The sequence below is a fragment of the Oncorhynchus mykiss genome, chromosome 13 (genome assembly GCF_013265735.2).
Source record: "Oncorhynchus mykiss isolate Arlee chromosome 13, USDA_OmykA_1.1, whole genome shotgun sequence".
NCBI classification, from domain to species: Eukaryota; Metazoa; Chordata; class Actinopteri; order Salmoniformes; family Salmonidae; genus Oncorhynchus; species Oncorhynchus mykiss.
In genome coordinates this window covers 9,370,428-9,393,076 of record NC_048577.1, presented here as the reverse complement: position 1 = coordinate 9,393,076, position 22,649 = coordinate 9,370,428, and the positions used below count along the sequence as shown (strand labels likewise).

The 22,649-nt window shown below is 41.7% G+C and overlaps 1 protein-coding gene across 1 annotated transcript in view; it reads left to right on the top strand.

Moving 5' to 3' along the window:
• The first annotated feature begins 7,271 nt into the window (after nt 1-7,271).
• The window catches only part of LOC110485597 (TGF-beta-activated kinase 1 and MAP3K7-binding protein 1), a 29,806-nt gene continuing 14,428 nt past the window's right edge, over nt 7,272-22,649 (top strand). The window contains exons 1-8 of the mRNA XM_036940176.1: nt 7,272-7,322; nt 7,906-8,036; nt 11,499-11,502; nt 12,025-12,171; nt 12,329-12,415; nt 13,217-13,355; nt 18,566-18,682; nt 19,467-19,578. Coding sequence (XP_036796071.1) covers nt 7,290-7,322; nt 7,906-8,036; nt 11,499-11,502; nt 12,025-12,171; nt 12,329-12,415; nt 13,217-13,355; nt 18,566-18,682; nt 19,467-19,578 — 770 coding nt within the window. The 5' untranslated portion in view covers nt 7,272-7,289. The remainder of the gene's footprint in view (nt 7,323-7,905; nt 8,037-11,498; nt 11,503-12,024; nt 12,172-12,328; nt 12,416-13,216; nt 13,356-18,565; nt 18,683-19,466; nt 19,579-22,649) is intronic.

The window sequence follows — 22,649 nt, the reverse complement described above, 5'->3', positions numbered from 1 at the left end:
CCACCTATCTTCTGAATCAAGCTAGTAACATCAGTACAGTAGCCTATGCTTCGGAGGGGGGAGGGGCAGGTATCCTAAACATGCACAGGTAAAGATTTTCAGACACTGAAGCATGTTTCTGAATGATAAAGTGAGGGCTTTGCACAGGCGCTTTGTTGCGATTTGTTGCGGGACAACTTTAAATAACCTTATTAACTGGTTCCCATGCTTTTAAACAGTATGGATCACTTTTGTTCCAGGTTCCGTTTCTGTTCCTTGAAAACTTTTTTATTTTCCGGTTTTTGGTTCTGTTCCCTGAACCGGTTCTAACCACTGCTGTAGGATGTCAGCAAATAAAATGTAAAGTTTACGCTATTCATCTATGGCAAAGACGCTTATACACCGAGTGTACAAAACATTTTTTGCCCTCAGATGAGCCTCATTTCATCAGGGCATGGACTCTACAAGGTGTGGAAAGCGTTCCACAGAGATCCTGGCTCATGTTGACTCCAATGCTTTCCACAGTTGTGTCAAGTTGGCTGGATGTCCTTTGGGTGGTGGACCATTCTTGATACACACGGAAACGGTTGAGCATTAAAAACCCAGCAGCATTGCAGTTCAGCATTGCAGTTCTGTCTCCTAGAGATGAATGTACTTTGGTGCGGAAAGTGCAAATCAATCCCAGAACAACAGCAAAGGACCTTGTGAAGATGCTGGAGGAAATAGGTACAACAGTATCTATATCCACAGTAAAATGAGTCCTATATCGACATAACCTGAAAGGCCGCCCAGCAAGAAAGAAGCCACTGCTCCAAACCGCTATTAAAAAAAGCCAGACTACGGTTTGCAACTGCACATGGAGACAAAGATCGTACTTTTTGGAGGAATGTCCTCTGGTCTGATGAAACAAAAATAGAACTGTTTGGCCATAATGGTCACCGTTATGTTTGGAGGAAAAAGGGGAGGCCTGCAAGCCAAAGAACACCATCCCAACCGTGAAGCACGGGGGTGGCAGCATCGTGGTGTTGGGGTGCTTTGCTGCAGGAGGAACTGGTACACTTCTCAAAATAAATGGCATCATGAGGTAGGAAAATTATGTGGATATATTGAAGCAACATCTCAAGACATCAGTCAGGAAGTTAAAGCTTGGTCGCAAATGGGTCTTCCAAATGGACAATGACCCCAGGCATACTTCCAAAGTTGTGGCAAAATGGTTTAAGGACAACAAAGTCAAGGTATTGGAGTGGCCATCACAAAGCCCTGACCTCAATCCAATAGAACATTTGTGGGCAGAACTGAAAAAGTTTATGTGAGCAAGAAGGCCTACAAACCTGACTCAGTTACACCAGATCTGTCAGGAGTAATGGGCCAAAATTCACCCAACTTATTGTGGGAAGCTTGTGGAAGGCTACCCGAAATGTTTGACCCAGGTTAAACAATTTTAAAGGCAATTCTACCAAATACTAATTGAGTGTATGTAAACTTCTGACCCATTGGGAATGTGATGAAAGAAATAAAAGCTGAAACAAATGATTATCTCTACTATTATTCTGACATTTCACATTCTTAAAATGAAGTGGTGATCCTAACTGACCTAAGACAGGGAATTTCTACTAGGATTAAATGTCAGGAAATGTGGACAACTGAGTTTAAATGTACTTGGCTAAGGTGTCTGAAAACTTCTGACTTCAACTGTAATATCTGAATGTGTAGCTAGATTCTTACCTGTATACATAGATGAAAGCTTCACGGCAGACTGCAACCCCTTTAATCAGACATCCTGTGTTGTTTCCATTTAGTTTGCACAGGTTGTTTGGCTCGTTGTGTTCCACTGATTTCAAAACGTGTCATTTTCAGAGTGTTAGAGAGTCAGCATTGCATGGCACGATCATCATCCAGAAAGCAGTCCATCACAACTTTTTCCCACTGACCTTTGTGGATAAATTCAGGGCAGCAATGTTATTGAGAGCAGTAGCAACATATTTTCAGTTGTCCATGGCTAACGTTATATGTATATATAAAAACTGTAGTAGAAAGGATTATCTACGCAATACAAGCAGCTCATTTTATAGACACAAGATGCAACACTGCAGACCAATCCAAACTCATCTGTGGCTAAACCAACTCAGCTCGTAATTTAACAATTTTATTCGTATTTACAGATGATTTACAAGTTTGATATTAAGGCACATAAAAGTTCACATGTTCGAAAAACACATTTTGATAACAAATATATACAGTGGGGCAAAAAAAGTATTTAATCAGCCACCAATTGTGCAAGTTCTCCCACTTAAAAAGATGAGAGAGGTCTGTAATTTTCATCATAGGTACACTTCAACTATGACAGACAAAATGAGAAAAAAAATCCAGAAAATCACATTGTAGGATTTTTAAGGGACCAGGACGACTGATCCATGTAAAGGAAAGAATGAATGGGGCCATGTATCGTGAGATTTTGAGTGAAAACCTCCTTCCATCAGCAAGGGCATTGAAGATGAAATGTGGCTGGGTCTTTCAGCATGACAATGATCCCAAACACACCGCCCGGGGAACGAAGGAGTGGCTTCGTAAGAAGCATTTCAAGGTCCTGGAGTGGCCTAGCCTGTCCAGATCTCAATCCCATAGAAAATCTTTGGAGGGAGTTGAAAGTCCGTGTTGCCCAGCAACAGCCCCAAAACATCACTGCTCTAGAGGAGATCTGCATGGAGGAATGGGCCAAAATACCAGCAAGAGTGTGTGAAAACCTTGTGAAGACTTACAGAAAACGTTTGACCTCTGTCATTGCCAACAAAGGGTATATAGCAAAGTATTGAGATAAACTTTTGTTATTGACCAAATACTTATTTTCCACCCTAATTTGCAAATAAATTCATTAAAAATCCTACAATGTGATTTTCTGGATTTCTTTTCTCATTTTGTCTGTCATAGTTGAAGCGTACCTATGATGAAAATTACAGGCCTCTCTCATCTTTTTAAGTGGGAGAACTTGCACAATTGGTGGCTGACTAAATACTTTTTTGCCCCACTGTATATTTTACGTTCAAAAGGCTCTCCTTTGCAGTCGTGACTTGCGACATACGCCTAGTTTCCTAGCTCGGGTCATGTATACCGTACTCTATTCTACTGTATTTTAGTCAATGCCACTTTGCTCATTCTAATATTTATATATTTCTTAATTCCATTATTTTACTTTTAAATTTGTGTGTATTGTTGTGAATTGTTAGATATTACTGCACTGTTGGAGCTAGGAACACAAGCATTTCGCTACATCCACAAAATCTCCTAAATATGTACACTACCTATCAGGTATGAAGGTAAGACCCAGATGCAGACAATGTCAAATTAACAATGGTTTAATAATTCAACAGGGGCAGGCAATAGACAGGTCAAGGCAGGCATGGGTCAGTAAACCAGAGGAGGGGCAAAGGTACAGGACGGCAGGCAGGCTCAGGCGAAGTGGTCAGGCAGGCAGGCTCAGAGTCAGTACAGACAAGGGTCAAAACCAGGAGGGCGAGAAAAAGTAAGACTGGGAAAAGCAGGAGCTGAGACAAAAAAGTGCTGCCTGACTTGACAAACAAGACGAACTGGTAACACACAAACAGAGAACACAGGTATAAATAAATATACAGGGTATAATGGGGAAGATGGGCAACACTTGGAGGGGAGTGGAGACAATCACAAAGACAGGTGAAGCAGAACAGAACAGGGTGTGACACTACCGGTCAAAGGTTATATAACACCTACTCATTCAAGGGTTTTCTATATTTTTACTATTTTCTACATTGTAGAATAATAATGAAGACATCAAAACTATAAAATAACATATATGGAATCATGTAGTAACCAAAAAAGTGTTAAACAAATAAAAAATATGTTATATTTGAGATTCTTCAAATAGCCACTCTTTGCCTTGATGACAGCTTAGCACACTCTTGGCATTCTCTCAACCAGCTTCATGGGATGGTCACCTGTAATGCATTTCAATGAACAGTTATGCCTTCTTAAAAGTTAATTTGTGGAATTTCGTTCCTTCTTAATGCGTTTGAGCCAGTCAGTTGTGTTGTGACAAGGTAGTGGGGGTATACAGAAGATAGCCCTATTTGGTAAAAGACCAAGTCCATATTATGTTAAGAACTGCTCAAATAAGCAAAGAGAAATGACAGTACATCATTACTTTAAGACATGAAGGTCAGTCAATGCGGAAAATTTCAAGAACTTTGAAAGTTTCTTCAAGTGTCGTCGCAAAAACCATTAAGTGCTATGACGAAACTGGCTCTCATGAGGACCGCCACAGGAATGTAAGACCCAGAGTTACCTCTGCTGCAGAGGACAAGTTCATTAGAGTTACCAGCCTCATAAATTGCAGCCCAAATAAATGCTTCACAGAGTTCAAGTAACAGACACATCTCAACATCAACTGTTGAGAGGAGACTGTGTGAATCAGCCCTTCATGGTCGAATTTCTGCAAAGAAACCACTACTAAAGGACACCAATAATAAGAAGAGACTTGCTAGGGCTAAGAAAAACGAACAATGGACATTAGACCGTTGGAAATTTGTCCTTTGGTCTGGAGTCTAAATTGGAGTCCAACCGCCGTGTGGGTGAAGACGCAGTGTGGGTGAAGGGATGAACTCCGCATGTGTATTTCTCACCGTAAAGCATGGAGGAGGAGGTGTTATGGTGTGGGGGTGCTTTGCTGGTGACACTGCCTGTGATTTATTTATTCAAGGCACACTTAACCAGCATGGCTACCACAGCATTCTGCAGCGATACGTCATCCCATATGGTTTGGGCTTAGTGGGACTGTCATTTGTTTTTCAACAGACCAATGACCCAACACACCTCCTGGCTGTGTAAGGATTATTTTACCAAGAATGAGAGTGACGGAGTGCTGCATCAGATGACCTGGCCTCCACAATCCCCCGTCCTCAACCATGGTTTGGGATGAGTCGGACCGCAGTGTGAAGGAAAAGCAGCCAACAATTGCTCTATTTTTTTTTATTAAAAAAAACCCTTGAATGAGTAGGTGTTCTAAAACTTTCGACCGATATATGTGACCAATAAAATTTTATTTGATTCCATTTATTTATTTATTTTTTATCAAGGGACTTAAATATTTTGTCTTGCCCATTCTCCCTCTGCATGGAACCAATATACAATCCATGTCTCAATGGTCTCAAGGCTTAAAACCTGTCTCTTTCCCTTCATCTACACTGATTGAAATGGATTTAACAGGTGACATCAGTAAGGACTCATAGCTGTCACCTGGATTCACCTGGTCAGTCTATGTCATGGAAAGAGCAGGTGTTCCTAAAGTTTTGTATACTCAGTGTATGGTTCCCCTTTCATTTGTGTCTGGTGTTAGCTAGTTAATGGCTAGCTAGGTCTTCAACCAGCATGAAAAAAAGGGGTTAAGAGTCATTCAAAACTCTGACGCCATTTTCAAGTCCACTCATCCTTTCCTTCAGTGCTGCTGTGAACCACATCACAAGAGACATGCCAAACGGGAGATGTATATCATTGATGCAATTTCAGTTGTTTGAGTTGCTTCTTGTATCACCAAATTTGCTTTAGAAGATTTTACTGCAACACTGATCACTGCATCCACGTTGCTTTACATAGGCGTTTCAAAGAGATGTCAGTCAAGGCATTTGAAAGAAAATTGCGTTTGAAAAAAGTGACGTTTTTGCTGTGAGCCAATGGGATAACCAAGATGACCAAGGGTTGTTTTCCGCCAATGCGGGCGGGGCCGTAACGTCCTATTCAATACCGACTGAGTCTATGGAGTTAAATAGAACTGTAGAATTGAAAAGAACTGCAGAATTGAATAGTAGAATTGATTAGCACTGTAGAATTGAATAGAATTGAATAGCACTGTACAATTGAATAGAGTTGAATAGAACAAAAATGATCATATGTACAGTATCCTATAGTTTAATTTAATAAATCTAAACAATAGTTGTGAATGTCATTGTCTAGGTACAGAGATTAATAAAGCTAGCCTACATGACAATTGACAATAGTTGTGAATGGCAATATCTAGGTACAGAGATAAAAGTGTACTGTAGCAATCCTTTGAAGATAAATACAAATGATTGAGCAAGGCAAACAGCAAGCACACACCATAAACCGAAATTAGTGGCTAAACTGACGCTCTGTCTGTCTTTTTTAGAGTGATGGGCACCGATATGGACAATCTAAATTGATATCAGTTGCATTTGTTCGATACAATATCGATATATACATCGGTTTATACAAAACATTGCAACTGTGTGAAGATTCACCTTTCTATTCACTTCCATGGCTCCCTGAAGGCAAGAGAACTGCTTGCTGATTGCCTATTGGGCCAAGTATATATGTTCTAGTATATTGTTTTAGAATAAAATAATATAATTTTCAAATGTTTTTGCACTTCAAATATATCTGGGTATTTGTATTTTTATGTATTTTTTTGCTAATCTTTATCAAGGGTGCCAATAATAGTGGAGGTTGTCCTTATCCTTTGTAGCTCCGTTGGTAAAGCATGGTACTTCTAGCACCAGGATAGTGGGTTTGAGTCCTGGGATGCACGCATGACTGTCTGCTGAATAGTATATATTGTATTTGTGATTAAAGCAAATATTTCATAACGAACGTTGATTTTGCATGAATGACTTAGATATTGAAAGATGAAGCCAATGAATGCACAATGAAAGGTTCTGAACATAAGGCAGGAAGTATTACAACTGTGAGTTTTGTACTAATAGTATTGAAAATGTATCACGATTAAACAGCTGACATTTTCACCAAACACTGAGGACAGTGAGCCTGCACATTTCAAAGTTGTTTTGGTATTGGTAGCTTTTACAGTTTTGTCGCTACATGTGCCAAAAAGAAAATAATAATATGTCGAATTTCTAAAGTTGTTCAGCAAGCACATATGACTCTAACTAATAAATGTTCCATCCTCTTTCTCGGCTCTCGATGTGTTATACAACACATGTCAACATGATGGCGCTATAATAAAGGAAATTAGAAGCAAACTTGTTTTACTGTAGCAAACAGTCTTTAGTTGATAACGTATATTTGAATGGTCGCTCTCCGTTTGGATTACTCAAGAGTCACGAGAAGAAAGAGTAATGAGAAGAAGCTCAGGTATGAAGACGAAACTTGATTGATTGAAGTTCAGATATCTCCCTTTACTGCTTTTCAAGCACATTTTGACGTGAAAATCAACGAGACGTGAAGATCAACGTGTGCCAATGCGCAATCGTTGCGCAAGGTTGACGCCCATGAATGCATCAGTTGTTGTCCACAGAGTTCCATCAAAGATGGCGTCTCAGCGTCGGCAAATGATGCAAAGCGTAAGACAAAAACGATTTCTCCCTTTTGTAGACGTGTTTATTGTTAAAAAAAAACTCCAGTCACATTTTGTTGTTTGAATAAAGTAATCTAGCTCTCCAAAGGACAATTGAAACAACTACTTCACGGGCCCTGTGCCGCAAACAGCAACATCCGCCGCTAGCCTAGCGTGGCTAAAAACATTGCTAGCTTAGTCAGCTAGCTAACTAAGTTTGTGTTCTTCACTTGGCAATTTATATGTATTTATCTAGTTACTATTTAAGGGTAGATTTTCTTAGCCACGGGTCAGTTGAGTTTTATCCAAATAATTGGTTCTATCTACAGTAGCTAGCCAATGGTAGTGAAGAACGGGATATTTTCTGAAAACACTTAACTTAATATTACACTTTGAGCCTAAGTTTCTATGTGAATATTGTAGTTTCTACGGTCGTCAAAGCCTAACGGAAGCAGAAGTCTGAGGAGACAAATAAGCAGGACAATTTCAATGGTTGTCAGAACACTAAAACCATAGAATTAGGCTACATAAGTACGATCGCCATGACTAACACAATAGCTAATGTCATTCTTCAAACTCCACCCTGGTAGCATCAGAGCTGGACAGATGACCTGCCCCTGTGTCAGATGTGCGGGGTGGGAACAGCCCCCAACTGTACCTACGGACCCGATGGAAAGGACACCCAGAGCCACCCCAACGAGGACGGACACTTCAGGTTTAGGTAACTAAGACACCTGTGCCTGATTCACACTTTAAGGCCAAACACATCTGCCCTGGCCTGGTTACATATCCACTATAGGTACGGGAACCATGCTGGAAAGAACCATATAACAAAAAACATATTCAAGGCAGCATAGTTTGGTTTGGCAGTCTGAAAATGCTACTGGAGCCATTGATATGTCCCTGTATACCAGCATTTCCCAAACAAGGGGTGCTGAGTTTTGGAAATGGGGTTGTTAGAGAACACCCCTCAATTGCTTGGCTCATAGAACCGGGTTTACGTCAGTAACCTCTGTTAGCCACTAGATGCGGTTGTCAGATTACACAGACCCTCAAAGAATTAGAGATTAAATCCAAGTTTGATAAACGCCCATATCTATTGGGTGAGATTCCACAGTGTGCCATCACAGCAGCAAAATGTGGAAATGGGGTTGTTAGAGAACACCCCTCAATTGCTTGGCTCATAGAACCGGGTTTACGTCAGTAACCTCTGTTAGCCACTAGATGCGGTTGTCAGATTACACAGACCCTCAAAGAATTAGAGATTAAATCCAAGTTTGATAAACGCCCATATCTATTGGGTGAGATTCCACAGTGTGCCATCACAGCAGCAAAATGTGTGACCTGTTGCCACGAGAAAAGGGCAACCAGTGAAGAACAAACAATTGAAAATACAACCTTATATATATACTGCTCAAAAAAATAAAGGGAACACTAAAATAACATCCTAGATCTGAATGAATGAAATATTCTTATTAAATACTTTTTTCTTTACATAGTTGAATGTGCTGACAACAAAATCACACAAATTATCAATGGAAATCAAATTTATCAACCCATTGAGGTCTGGATTTTGACCTCCCTACAACGCCTGGGCATGCTCCTGATGAGGTGGCGGATGGTCTCCTGAGGGATCTCCTCCCAGACCTGGACTAAAGCATCCGCCAACTCCTGGACAGTCTGTGGTGCAAAGTGGCGTTGGTGGATGGAGCGAGACATGATGTCCCAGATGTGCTCAATTGGATTCAGGTCTGGGGAATGGGCAGGCCAGTCCATAGCATCAATGCCTTCCTCTTGCAGGAACTGCTGACACACTCCAGCCACATGAGGTCTAGCATTGTCTTGCATTAGGAGGAACCCAGGGCCAACCGCACCAGCATATGGTCTCACAAGGGGTCTGAGGAGCTCATCTCGGTACCTAATGGCAGTCAGGCTACCTCTGGCGAGCACATGGAGGGCTGTGCGGCCCCCCAAAGAAATGCCACCCCACACCATGACTGACCCACCGCCAAACCGGTCATGCTGGAGGATGTTGCAGGCAGCAGAACGTTCTCCACAACATCTCCAGACTCTGTTACGTGTGCTCAGTGTGAACCTGCTTTCATCTGTGAAGAGCACAGGGCGCCATTGGCAAATTTGCCAATCTTGGTGTTCTCTGGCAAATGCCAAACGTCCTGCACGGTGTTGGGCTGTAAGCACAACCCCCACCTGTGGACGTCAGGCCCTCATACCACCCTCATGGAGTCTGTTTCTGACAGTTTGAGCAGACTCATGCACATTTGTGGCCTGCTGGAGGTCATTTTGCAGGGCTCTGGCAGTGCTCCTCCTGCTCCTCCTTGCACAAAGGCGGAGGTAGCGGTCCTGCTGCTGTGTTGTTGCCCTCCTACGGCCTCCTCCACGTCTCCTGATGTACTGGCCTGTCTCCTGGTAGCACCTCCATGCTCTGGACACTACGCTGACAGACACAGCAAACCTTCTTGCCATAGCTCTCATTGATGTGCCATCCTGGATGAGCTGCACTACCTGAGCCACTTGTGTGGGTTGTAGACTCCGTCTCATGCTACCACTAGAGTGAAAGCACCGCCAGCATTCAAAAGTGACCAAAACATCAGCCAGGAAGCATAGGAACTGAGAAGTGGTCTGTGGTCACCACCTGCAGAACCACTCCTTTATTGAGGGTGTCTTGCTAATTGCCTATAATTTCCACCTGTTGTCTATTCCATTTGCACAACAGCATGTGAAATGTATTGTCAATCAGTGTTGCTTCCTAAGTGGACAGTTTGTTTTCACAGAAGTGTGATTGACTCGGAGTTACATTGTGTTGTTTAAGTGTTCCCTTTATTTTTTTGAGCAGTGTATGTATATATGTATGTCTTTTTTTTTTTGTAAGTTTAATGTTTAGTGAATTTGAGTTTATTTTATTTTTACAGGGCATGTAATTTTGTATGGTTTATTATCTATTTCACTTGCTTTGGCAATGTAAACATGTTTCCCATGCCAATAAAGCCCTTGAATTGTAATAAACAGAGTGGTTTTTATTTTCTTCCTACAATTGTATCTCTATCTTTTGAACGCTTTATGACCCCATTACTGAAAGATGAGACGCTCAGAAACACGTATGTGTCTGCTGTTTCCCTCTACAAGCCTCAGTAGAACAGATTGGACAAGACCACACACTACATCAGACTAGGGGGGTGGAACTAGGCCTCACAACACCCACCCGTAGCACGTGCTCCAGCAGGTATATCTCACTGGTCATCCCCAAAGCCAACACCTCCTTTGGGCGCCTTTCCTTCCAGTTCTCTGCTGCCAATGACTGGAACGAATTGCAAAAATCGCTGAAGCTGGAGACTTATTTCCCACACTAACTTTAAACATCAGCTATCTGAGATCGCTGCAGCTGTACATAGCCCATCTGTAAATAGCCCACCCAATCTACCTACCTCATCCCCATATTGTTTTTATTTACTTTTCTGCTCTTTTGCACACCAGTATTCATTTCTACTTGCACATCACCATCTGCTCAACTATCACTGCAGTGTTTATTTACTAAATTGTAATTTACATCGCTACTATGGCCTATTTATTTCCTTACCACCTCATGCCATTTGCACACTCTATATAGACTTCCTTTTTTTCCTATTGTGTTATTGACTGAACGCTTGTTTATTCCATGTGTAACTCTGTATTGTTGTTTGTGTCGCACTGCTTTGCTTTATCTTGGCCAGGTCGCAGTTGTAAATGAGAACTTGTTCTCAACTAGCCTACCCGGTTAAATAAAGGTGAAATAAAAAATAAAATCTTTCTACACAGAAGATCATACAAAATTATTGCCTGATGAGCTTCTGAACTTCCCAATACCTTTCTGATGCATTTCAGTCCCCTCAAACTAGGGCCGGGCTTTAGTATCATGGCAAGTCAATAAAACATGAAGCGGATTTAACTTCTTTAGGAAAACAGCCCTTATGTTGGAAACAAACATTATTTTGTCATCCAGAGTCACATGCATTTATTTTCCAAACTATTGCCCGCAATATTTTACATACAGAAGGTTTTTAAAGAACCAGAGAGTTAATACTGCTTTGTTTTTTACATTTTTGCCATGGAAACAATATCGCAATACTGGTTTTGTCCCAGCCTTACTTCAAACCATTCTTCCTTCATATTGATATACTGTCAAAAGTACTGTCAGTGTGATTTGTAATAGACTGGCATAGCCCCAATTAAAAAAAGTCAACATTGGCCGTTGTTGATTACATCACGTTTTACATGGTGGGGTCGTGGGCCAAAGAAGAGAGAGCCCTGCTGTATTACCCACAACCGTATGTAGCTTCCATACTCACACTTACCAAGGCTGGTGATCTGTGCAGAGTTCTAGGAATATTGACCAATCAGACATAACAAGTTGTCTTCTGTCCAATCAGAGGTGAGGATGGCTGTTTCCTGTACAGGGTTCGATGGGAGCAGTGTCTAGCTTTGTGTCTCAATGGGTGAGTTTGTTGTTGCATGGCCCGGTGCCCCCGTGGGTGGAGAGTTCTCCTTAGTACCTATGGAATGGTCTAAAATAATCCAACTCTACCCACAAGGGGGATCCGGGCCATGCAAAACAAACTTGACCAGTGTCTCGCAACAGACCAATCAAACATAAGAGGAGTTCTTGTTTTGACCACTCAGACAAAGTTGTTTCTTTCTGTCCAATCAGAGGTGAGGAAGGCTGTTTCCTGTATGGAGTGTTTAATGGGTTTGATGGGAGCAGAGTGTCCAGCTTCGTCTCTCAGTGTCTGACAGCAGAACTGCTTCTGGGACAGCTCAAGTCTACACACACTGACTCTGATGTCCGCAGAATTCTCTCACAGGTGTGTGTGTGAGAGAGATATCGACTGTTATGTCTTTGAATCAGCGTGTCTGCCTGCAATCCTGTCTGCTCTAGGTAGAACGCATTCGCAGAAGCATCATATCATAAGAAATGCTATTTGAATGTTTATACCATTGATTCTGTTGTTTTATCCTAAGGCCTTCGACGTTGTAGAGAAGAGTTACTTTGAGACAATCGGTGACGCTCTTGCAGAGAAGGCTACTATTATATCCCAACTACCTGAGGTAAGCATGGCACTCTGTCACTCATAGCGTGTTAAATTTCCCTACTTAGATTTCCATGGCAACCACAGTTTTAATTCACATTAGAATGTAGTCATTGGGAATCAATATAGTCTCATTAGCCATTTAATCGACCTTAACTAACATTCTTAAATCTCTTAATCTCCTCTCTCCTATTACCATCTTCTTCTTCTTTTTTTGCCTCCCTCTCCCTCCCCCCCTCCCCACCTCTCCCTCCCTCCCTCCCCACCTCTCCCTCCCTCCCTCCCCACCTCTCCCTCCCTCCCTCCCCACCTCTCCCTCCCTCCCTCCCTCCCTCTCTCCCTCCCTCTCTCCCTCCCTCCCCACCTCTCCCTCCCTCCCTCCCCACCTCTCCCTCCCTCCCTCCCCACCTCTCCCTCCCTCCCTCCCCACCTCTCCCTCCCTCCCTCCCCACCTCTCCCTCCCTCCCTCCCTCCCTCCCTCCCTCCCTCCCTCCCTCCCTCCCTCCCTCCCTCCCTCCCTCCCTCCCTCCCTCCCTCCCTCCCTCCCTCCCTCCCCACCTCTCCCTCCCTCCCTCCCCAACTCTCCCTCCCTCCCTCCCCACCTCTCCCTCCCTCCCCTACATCTCCCTCCCTCCCTCCCCACCTCTCCCTCCCTCCCTCCCCACCTCTCCCTCCCTCCCTCCCCACCTCTCCCTCCCTCCCCACCTCTCCCTCCCTCCCCACCTCTCCCTCCCTCCCTCCCCACCTCTCCCTCCCTCCCTCCCTCCCTCCCTCCCCACCTCTCCCTCCCTCCCCTACATCTCCCTCCCCCCTCCACCAGGGAGTATTGTTCCACCAGCTCTCCCCCCAGAGTCAGAAGCTTTCTGAGAGGCTGAAGGACCTGGAGCAGGAAGTGTCTGGTGGAGCTACCGCTGTTGTGGCTCTGATACACAACAACAAGCTCTACATCGCCAACGTGGGTACGTACTGTTGTTCCACACACACACACACACACACACACACACAGAGGAAGCTCACATGCAGGAGCACAGCCTTGCACTAACACGACCACAGCCATGTAAACATACAAACACAATTACACCTCTTAGGGCTTTTTATGTCCTCACTGATCTTTTACACACACACGTTACAATGCCATTTACTTCTCTGAATCAAAACGCCTGTTAGAAATGATATTCAGAACGTCAACAGGCCTTGTTCCATCCTTTCTGGCCTGTAACTCGTTTCTTCGTCAACATCTGTCTGTGTGACCCCCCGAAGGCAGAGAGAGGAAAAACATTTAAACATATTATTTGAGAAAAATCTAAAAGCCAGACCACTCTGGTAGGAAATTAGAATTCTAGCCGAAAGCCAGAAAGAGATTTCTGAAATGAACACACACATTCCCTGGGGATTTCACCGTGGGTTGATATAACAACCAGACCCATTTTCATAATCATTTCTCATTGGTCCAATAGGCCTTATACCATCTGTCTGACTATTCCATCCAGACGTGTGTGTGTCAGTCATTGGTTCATAGAAAATAAACTCCACTGGTGATTTAAGTCCTCCATAATAGGATAGTAGGATAATAATATAAATAATAGGATAATAGGATAAAGATCCATAGGATCTTTAAAGCTACGATTTGGTGTCAACTATTCCAGACTGGCCATTTGGGATCCTTTTTCCCCCTCCATGGTTAGCCGCCTCTCTGCCCGTCTCAAATGGGGATTTGGGGGCCAAATAAAAGACTAAGAAAGAAGGGGGAGGAATGAAGGGGAAAAGACACTTGGGGTTTTCAAGTGTCAGAATAAGGTCAGAAAATGATTTATTTTATAGGGGGAGAAAAACAAAAGGTTGTTCATTGCGGGGGGGGGGGGGGGGGGGGGGAGTGGTGGAGAGGAGGAAAAGGAGACTGTTCAGTCTACCTCACCAGCTATGTACAGGTCATGGTCAAAGTGGAGAGGTGACCTTGGAAATGAAACGGAACCTTTAAGGGAGAAAAGTGTTTCCAGCTGTGGAGTCACCTGACTCATTCCATACTCTGTGTGTGTGTGTGTGTGTGTGTGTGTGTGTGTGTGTGTGTGTGTGTGTGTGTGTGTCCTATGGGCTTGTTATGTTTTATTTCTGCTGAGATGTGAAGGGGTGTGGAAGTTGTTGCAATGCCACGGTCAGGAACACAAGACGTAAACAATGTCTCCTCTACAATTATGCTAACCAAGCTATTACCCACCAGCATGGACAGGTCATTTGATTTATATATGGACAGGTCATTTGATTTATTTATGGACAGGTTTATATATGGACAGGTCATTTGATTTATTTATGGACAGGTCATTTGATTTATTTATGGACAGGTCATTTGATTTATTTATGGACAGGTTATTTGATTTATTTATGGACAGGTTATCTGATTTATTTATGGACAGGTCATTTGATTTATTTATGGACAGGTTTATTTATGGACAGGTTATTTGATTTATTTATGGACAGGTCATTTGATTTATTTATGGACAGGTTATCTGATTTATTTATGGACAGGTCATTTGATTTATTTATGGACAGGTTATCTGATTTATTTATGGACAGGTCATTTGATTTATTTATGGACAGGTTATCTGATTTATGTATGGACAGGTTTATTTATGGACAGGTCATCTGATTTTATTTATGGACAGGTCATTTGATTTATTTATGGACAGGTTTATTTATGGACAGGTCATTTGATTTATTTATGGACAGGTTATCTGATTTATTTATGGACAGGTTATTTGATTTATTTATGGACAGGTTATCTGATTTATTTATGGACAGGTTTATTTATGGACAGGTCATCTGATTTATTTATGGACAGGTCATTTGATTTATTTATGGACAGGTTATCTGATTTATTTATGGACAGGTTTATTTATGGACAGGTCATTTGATTTATTTATGGACAGGTTTATTTATGGACAGGTCATTTGATTTATTTATGGACAGGTCATTTGATTTATTTATGGACAGGTCATTTGATTTATTTATGGACAGGTTTATTTATGGACAGGTCATTTGATTTATTTATGGACAGGTCATTTGATTTATTTATGGACAGGTCATTTGATTTATTTATGGACAGGTTATTTATTTATGGAAAGGTTATTTGATTTATTTATGGACAGGTCATTTGATTTATTTATGGACAGGTCATTTGATTTATTTATGGACAGGTCATTTGATTTATTTATGGACAGGTCATTTGATTTATTTATGGACAGGTCATTTGATTTATTTATGGACAGGTCATTTGATTTATTTATGGACAGGTCATTTGATTTATTTATGGACAGGTCATTTGATTTATTTATGGACAGGTTTATTTATGGACAGGTTTATTTATGGACAGGTTATTTGATTTATTTATGGACAGGTTATTTGATTTATTTATGGACAGGTCATCTGATTTATTTATGGACAGGTTTATTTATGGACAGGTCATTTGATGTATTTATGGACAGGTAATTTGATTTATTTATGGACAGGTCATCTGATTTATTTATGGACAGGTTTATTTATGGACAGGTCATCTGATTTATTTATGGACAGGTTTATTTATGGACAGGTCATTTGATTTATTTATGGACAGGTCATCTGATTTATTTATGGACAGGTTTATTTATGGACAGGTCATCTGATTTATTTATGGACAGGTCATCTGATTTATTTATGGACAGGTCATTTGATTTATTTATGGACAGGTTATCTGTTTTATTTATGGACAGGTCATTTGAATTATTTATGGACAGGTCATCTGATTTATTTATGGACAGGTTATCTGATTTATTTATGGACAGGTCATTTGATTTATTTATGGACAGGTCATCTGATTTATTTATGGACAGGTCATCTGATTTATTTATGGACAGGTCATTTGATTTATTTATGGACAGGTCATCTGATTTATTTATGGACAGGTCATCTGATTTATTTATGGACAGGTCATCTGATTTATTTATGGACAGGTCATTTGATTTATTTATGGACAGGTCATCTGATTTATTTATGGACAGGTCATCTGATTTATTTATGGACAGGTCATTTGATTTATTAATGGACAGGTTTATTTATGGACAGGTCATTTGATTTCTTTATGGACAGGTTTATTTATGGACAGGTCATTTGATTTATTTATGGACAGGTTTATTTATGGACAGGTCATCTGATTTATTTATGGACAGGTCATCTGATTTATTTATGGACAGGTCATTTGATTTATTTATGGACAGGTTTATTTATGGACAGGTCATTTGATTTATTTATGGACAGGTCATTTGATTTATTTATGGACAGGTCATCTGATTTATTTATGGACAGGTCATTTGATTTATTTATGGACAGGTCATCTGATTTATTTATGGACAGGTCATTTGATTTATTTATGGACAGGTCATCTGATTTATTTATGGACAGGTCATTTGATTTATTTATGGACAGGTCATCTGATTTATTTATGGACAGGTCATTTGATTTATTTATGGACAGGTCATCTGATTTATTTATGGACAGGTCATTTGATTTATTTATGGACAGGTCATCTGATTTATTTATGGACAGGTCATCTGATTTATTTATGGACAGGTCATTTGATTTATTTATGGACAGGTCATCTGATTTATTTATGGACAGGTCATTTGATTTATTTATGGACAGGTCATTTGATTTATTTATGGACAGGTTTATTTATGGACAGGTCATTTGATTTATTTATGGACAGGTCATTTGATTTATTTATGGACAGGTCATCTGATTTATTTATGGACAGGTCATCTGATTTATTTATGGACAGGTCATTTGATTTATTTATGGACAGGTTTATTTATGGACAGGTGTATTTATGGACAGGTCATTTGATTTATTTATGGACAGGTCATTTGATTTATTTATGGACAGGTCATTTGATTTATTTATGGACAGGTTTATTTATGGACAGGTCATTTGATTTATTTATGGACAGGTCATTTGATTTATTTATGGACAGGTCATTTGATTTATTTATGGACAGGTCATTTGATTTATTTATGGACAGGTTTATTTATGGACAGGTCATTTGATTTATTTATGGACAGGTCATTTGGTTCATTTATGGACAGGTCATTTGGTTCATTTATGGACAGGTCATCTGATTTATGGACAGGTCATTTGATTTATTTATGGACAGGTCATTTGATTTATTTATGGACAGGTTTATTTATGGACAGGTCATTTGATTTATTTATGGACAGGTCATTTGATTTATTTATGGACAGGTTTATTTATGGACAGGTCATCTGATTTATTTATGGACAGGTCATTTGATTTATTTATGGACAGGTTTATTTATGGACAGGTCATCTGATTTATTTATGGACAGGTCATCTGATTTATTTATGGACAGGTCATCTGATTTATTTATGGACAGGTCATTTGATTTATTTATGGACAGGTCATCTGATTTATTTATGGACAGGTCATTTGATTTATATATGGACAGGTCATTTGATTTATTTATGGACAGGTTTATTTATGGACAGGTCATTTGATTTATTTATGGACAGGTTTATTTATGGACAGGTCATTTGATTTATTTATGGACAGGTCATTTGATTTATTTATGGACAGGTCATTTCATTGTAATCAACTGGTCTTAAAATCAGAAAGACCAATTAATAGACAATTACAACCATTTAATTTGTTAATTATTATTTTCTTTTTTTAAATGTAATTTAGCAGACACTCTTACCCAGATTGACTTACAGCAGCAATTAGGGTTAACTATTTGCACGTCATTACAACTTTGGAACTTTTGTGTGTGAGAGAGAGAATTCCAGCCATTTAATGAATGAAGTAATCAGCGAGGTCTCCATTACAGTGACTGTTTCAGACTGGTTTCAGTCAGGGATCTGAGTGATGAGGATGTCTGGGTCAGCCTTTTAATTGATGAATGTACCAATCAATAAAATGAAATGCTATTATTATACAATACTGGATTATGTTCTGTTTCTGGTCCCGGTACCAACCAAACTCTCTTACTGGATTTCAGTCATATGGGTAGTTGTGTTGTGGTCCAGGTATCAACCAGGCCCTGCTGTGTAAGTCCTATAAGAGGAGAAGGATATCTTAACAACAGGTTGTGTTTGTATTGTGGCCTAATGGTTGTGTTGTGGTCCAGGTACCAACCGGGCCCTGCTGTGTAAGTCAACCAGCGACGGTCAGAACCAGGTGATCCAGATTGGACGACCTCACACCACAGAGAACGAGGACGAGCTCCAGAGACTGGCTGGGCTGGGTGAGTCTCACACACACACACACACACAGTCTGTGCATGGGTTCACTTCACGCTGTTACAGCGTAGCTACGGGAGAAGTTGAGCCTTGCGCTTCAACGCTCTTAGTTGTTGTGGAAATTGACCCACTAGGCTGTTTACTTTGTGCACCTACTTCATACTGCTGAGTCTGCCTTTAAAATGGAATGGGGTCAATTCATTGGAAAACGCACACCCTGGTTGAAGGTGACCTCTTCTCCTTCCCCCTCCCCTCTCTTCTCCTCCCCTTCCTCTCTTACTTTCATCACGGCCACCGATCTCTCCCTTCTCTCCTTCATTCGTCCTTTACGTCTGCCCTCCTCTTCCCTTTCTTGCTGTTTCCTTGTTCCCTCCTCGTTCACTCCCCTTCACCTCTCCTCGTGTCTCCTCTTCTCCACATCATCCCCTCCTCCCACCCTGTCTTTCCCCCTGTCGCATCCTCTACTCCCCTTCACCTCTCCTCCTGTCTCCTCTTCTCCACCTCATCCCCTCCTCCCACCTGTCTTTCCCCCTGTCGTATCCTCTACTCCCCTTCACCTCTCCTCCTGTCTCCTCTTCTCCACCTCATCCCCTCCTCCCACCCTGTCTTCCCCCTGTCGCATCCTCTACTCCCCTTCACCTCTCCTCCTGTCTCCTCTTCTCCACCTCATCCCCTCCTCCCACCCTGTCTTTCCCCCTGTCGCATCCTCTACTCCCCTTCACCTCTCCACCTGTCTCCTCTTCTCCACCTCATCCCACTTTACCCATCATCCTCTCCTCCATCCCCCAGGTCTTGATGTGTCTGGTCTTCGTCAGGCGGCTCTGATAGCTGGTCAGAGCAGCACCAGGAGGATTGGAGACTACAGGGTTAAATATAACTACACAGATATAGATCTGTTGAGGTAGGGGTGCACACACACACACTAGCGCATGTACATCCATTTATACACACACACCCACACACACACAGGCTCAGAAGTCCAATTTCCTGCTGTCCTCTGTAGCCGAGCCAAACGGATGAATATAAGGCTGGATCTTTGAATAGGATTCAACTTATCCACAGAAAAATGCACTTAATTGAGTTTCCAATTGGATTTCTTCAGTGCTACATAGCGGTAGGTAGACTGAGTACAAGACATTTCAAGTGGAAAAACGCTCCACTTTTGTATTTGTATTCATTAAGGATCCCCATCAGTTCCTGCCAAGGCAGCAGCTACTCTTCTGGGGTCCAGCAACATTAAGGCAGTTATATATATGTGTGTTACAGTGGGGAGAACAAGTATTTTATACATTGCCGATTTAGCAGGTTTTCCTACTTACAAAGCATGTAGAGGTCTGTAATTTTTATCATAGGTACACTTCAACTGTGAGAGACGGAATCTAAAACAAAAATCCAGAAAATCACATTGTATGATTTTTAAGTAATTAATTTGCATTTTATTGCATGACATAAGTATTTGATCACCTACCAACCAGTAAGAATTCCGGCTCTCACAGACCTGTTAGTTTTTCTTTAAGAAGCCCCCCTGTTCTCCACTCATTACCTGTATTAACTGCACCTGTTTGAACTCGTTACCTGTATAAAAGACACCTGTCCACACACTCAATCAAACAGACTACAACCTCTCCACAATGGCCAAGACCAGAGACCTGTGTAAGGACATCAGGGATAACGTTGTAGACCTGCACAAGGCTGGGATGGGCTACAGGACAATAGGCAAGCAGCTTGGTGAGAAGGCAACAACTGTTGGCGCAATTATTAGAAAATGGAAGACGTTCAAGATGACAGTCAATCACCAATCACCCTCTGTCTCGGGCTCCATGCAAGATCTCACCTCGTGGGGCATCAATGATCATGAGGAAGGTGAGGGATCATCCCAGAACCACACGGCAGGACCTGGTCAATGACCTGAAGAGAGCTGGGACCACAGTCTCAAACAAAACCATTAGTAACACACTACGCCGTCATGGATTAAAATCCTGCTGCGCACGCAAGGTCCCCCTGCTCAAGTCAGCGCATGTCCATGCCCGTCTGAAGTTTGCCAATGACCATCTGGATGATCCAGAGGAGGAATGGGAGAAGGTCATGTGGTCTGATGAGACAAAAATAGAGCTTTGTCGTCTAAACTCCACTCGCTGTGTTTGGAGGAAGAAGAAGGATGAGTACAACCCCAAGAACACCATCCCAACCGTGAAGCATGGAGGTGGAAACATCATTCTTTGGGGATGATTTTTTGCAAAGGGGACAGGACGACTGTATTGAGGGGAAGATGGATGGGGCCATATATCGCGAGATCTTGGCCAACAACCTCCTTCCCTCAGTAAGAGCATTGAAGATGGGTCGTGGCTGGGTCTTCCAGCATGACAACGACTCGAAACACACAGCCAGGGCAACTAAGGAGTGGCTCCGTAAGAAGCATCTCAAGGTCCTGGAGTGGCCTAGCCAGTCTCCATACCTGAACCCAATAGAAAATCTTTGGAGGAAGCTGAAAGTCCGTATTGCCCAGCAACAGCCACGAAACCTGAAGGATCTGGGGAAGGTCTGTATGGAGGAGTGGGCCAAAATCCCTGCTGCAGTGTGTGTGCAAACCTGGTCAAGAACTACAGGAAACGTATGATCCCTGTAATTGCAAACAAAGGTTTCTGTACCAAATTACTTACTTAAAAATCATACAATGTAATTTTCTGGATTTTTGTTTTAGATTCCGTCTCTCACAGTTGTGTACCTATGATAAAAAATTACAGACCTCTACATGCTTTGTAAGTAGGAAAACCTGCAAAATCGGCAGTGTTTCAAATACTTGTTCTCACCACTGTATATAGTTTAAAATATTACATGACATTACGTTTCATAACACTTTTCACAGCACATTTAGTGTGTTCCCTCAGACCACTACTCTACTATCACATCTCTACAGTACAACATCCTGTGTACGTGTGTGTAGAGTGTGTGTCTTATCATGTGTATGTGTGTCTGTGTGTGTCTCTTCACAGTCCCAGCTGTTCCATAAGGTGTATTTTTATCTGTTTTACTGCTTGCATCAGTAACCTGATGTGGAATAGAGTTCTATGTACTCATGACTCTATGTAGTACTCTGTGCCTCCCATAGTCTGTTATTGAGGAATGTGAAGAGACCTCTGGTGACTTGTCTTGTGGGGTATGCTGGGGTATGCTGGGTGTCTGAGCTCTGTGCTAGTAGTTTATACAGACACCTCGGTACGTTCAGCACGTCAACACTTCTTACAAAAACAAGTAGTGATGAAGTCAGACTCTCCTCCACTCTCCATGAGAGATTGACATGCATATCATTAATGTTAGCTCTCCGTGTACTTTTAAGGGACAGCCGTGCTGCCCTGTTCTGAGACAATTGTCATTTTCCCAGGTCCCTCTTTGTGGCACCTGACAACACTACTGAACAGTAGTCCAGGTGTGACAAAACTAGAGTCTGTAGGACCTGACAACACTACTGAACAGTAGTCCAGGTGTGACAAAACTAGAGTCTGTAGGACCTGACAACACTACTGAACAGTAGTCCAGGTGTGACAAAACTAGAGTCTGTAGGACCTGACAACACTACTGAACAGTAGTCCAGGTGCGACAAAACTGAACAGTAGTCCAGGTGCGACAAAACTAGAGTCTGTAGGACCTGACAACACTACTGAACAGTAGTCCAGGTGTGACAAAACTGAACAGTAGTCCAGGTGCGACAAAACTAGAGTCTGTAGGACCTGACAACACTACTGAACAGTAGTCCAGGTGCGACAAAACTAGAGTCTGTAGGACCTGCCTTGTTGATAGTGCTGTTAAGAAGGCAGAGCATCACTTTATTATGGACAGACTTCTCCCCATCTTAGCTACTGTTGTATCAACATGTTTTGACCATGACAGTTTAGTCACCTCAACTTTCCACATCATTTATTACATGATTTAGTTGAGGTTTATTGTTTTAGTGAATAATTTTTCCCACATACA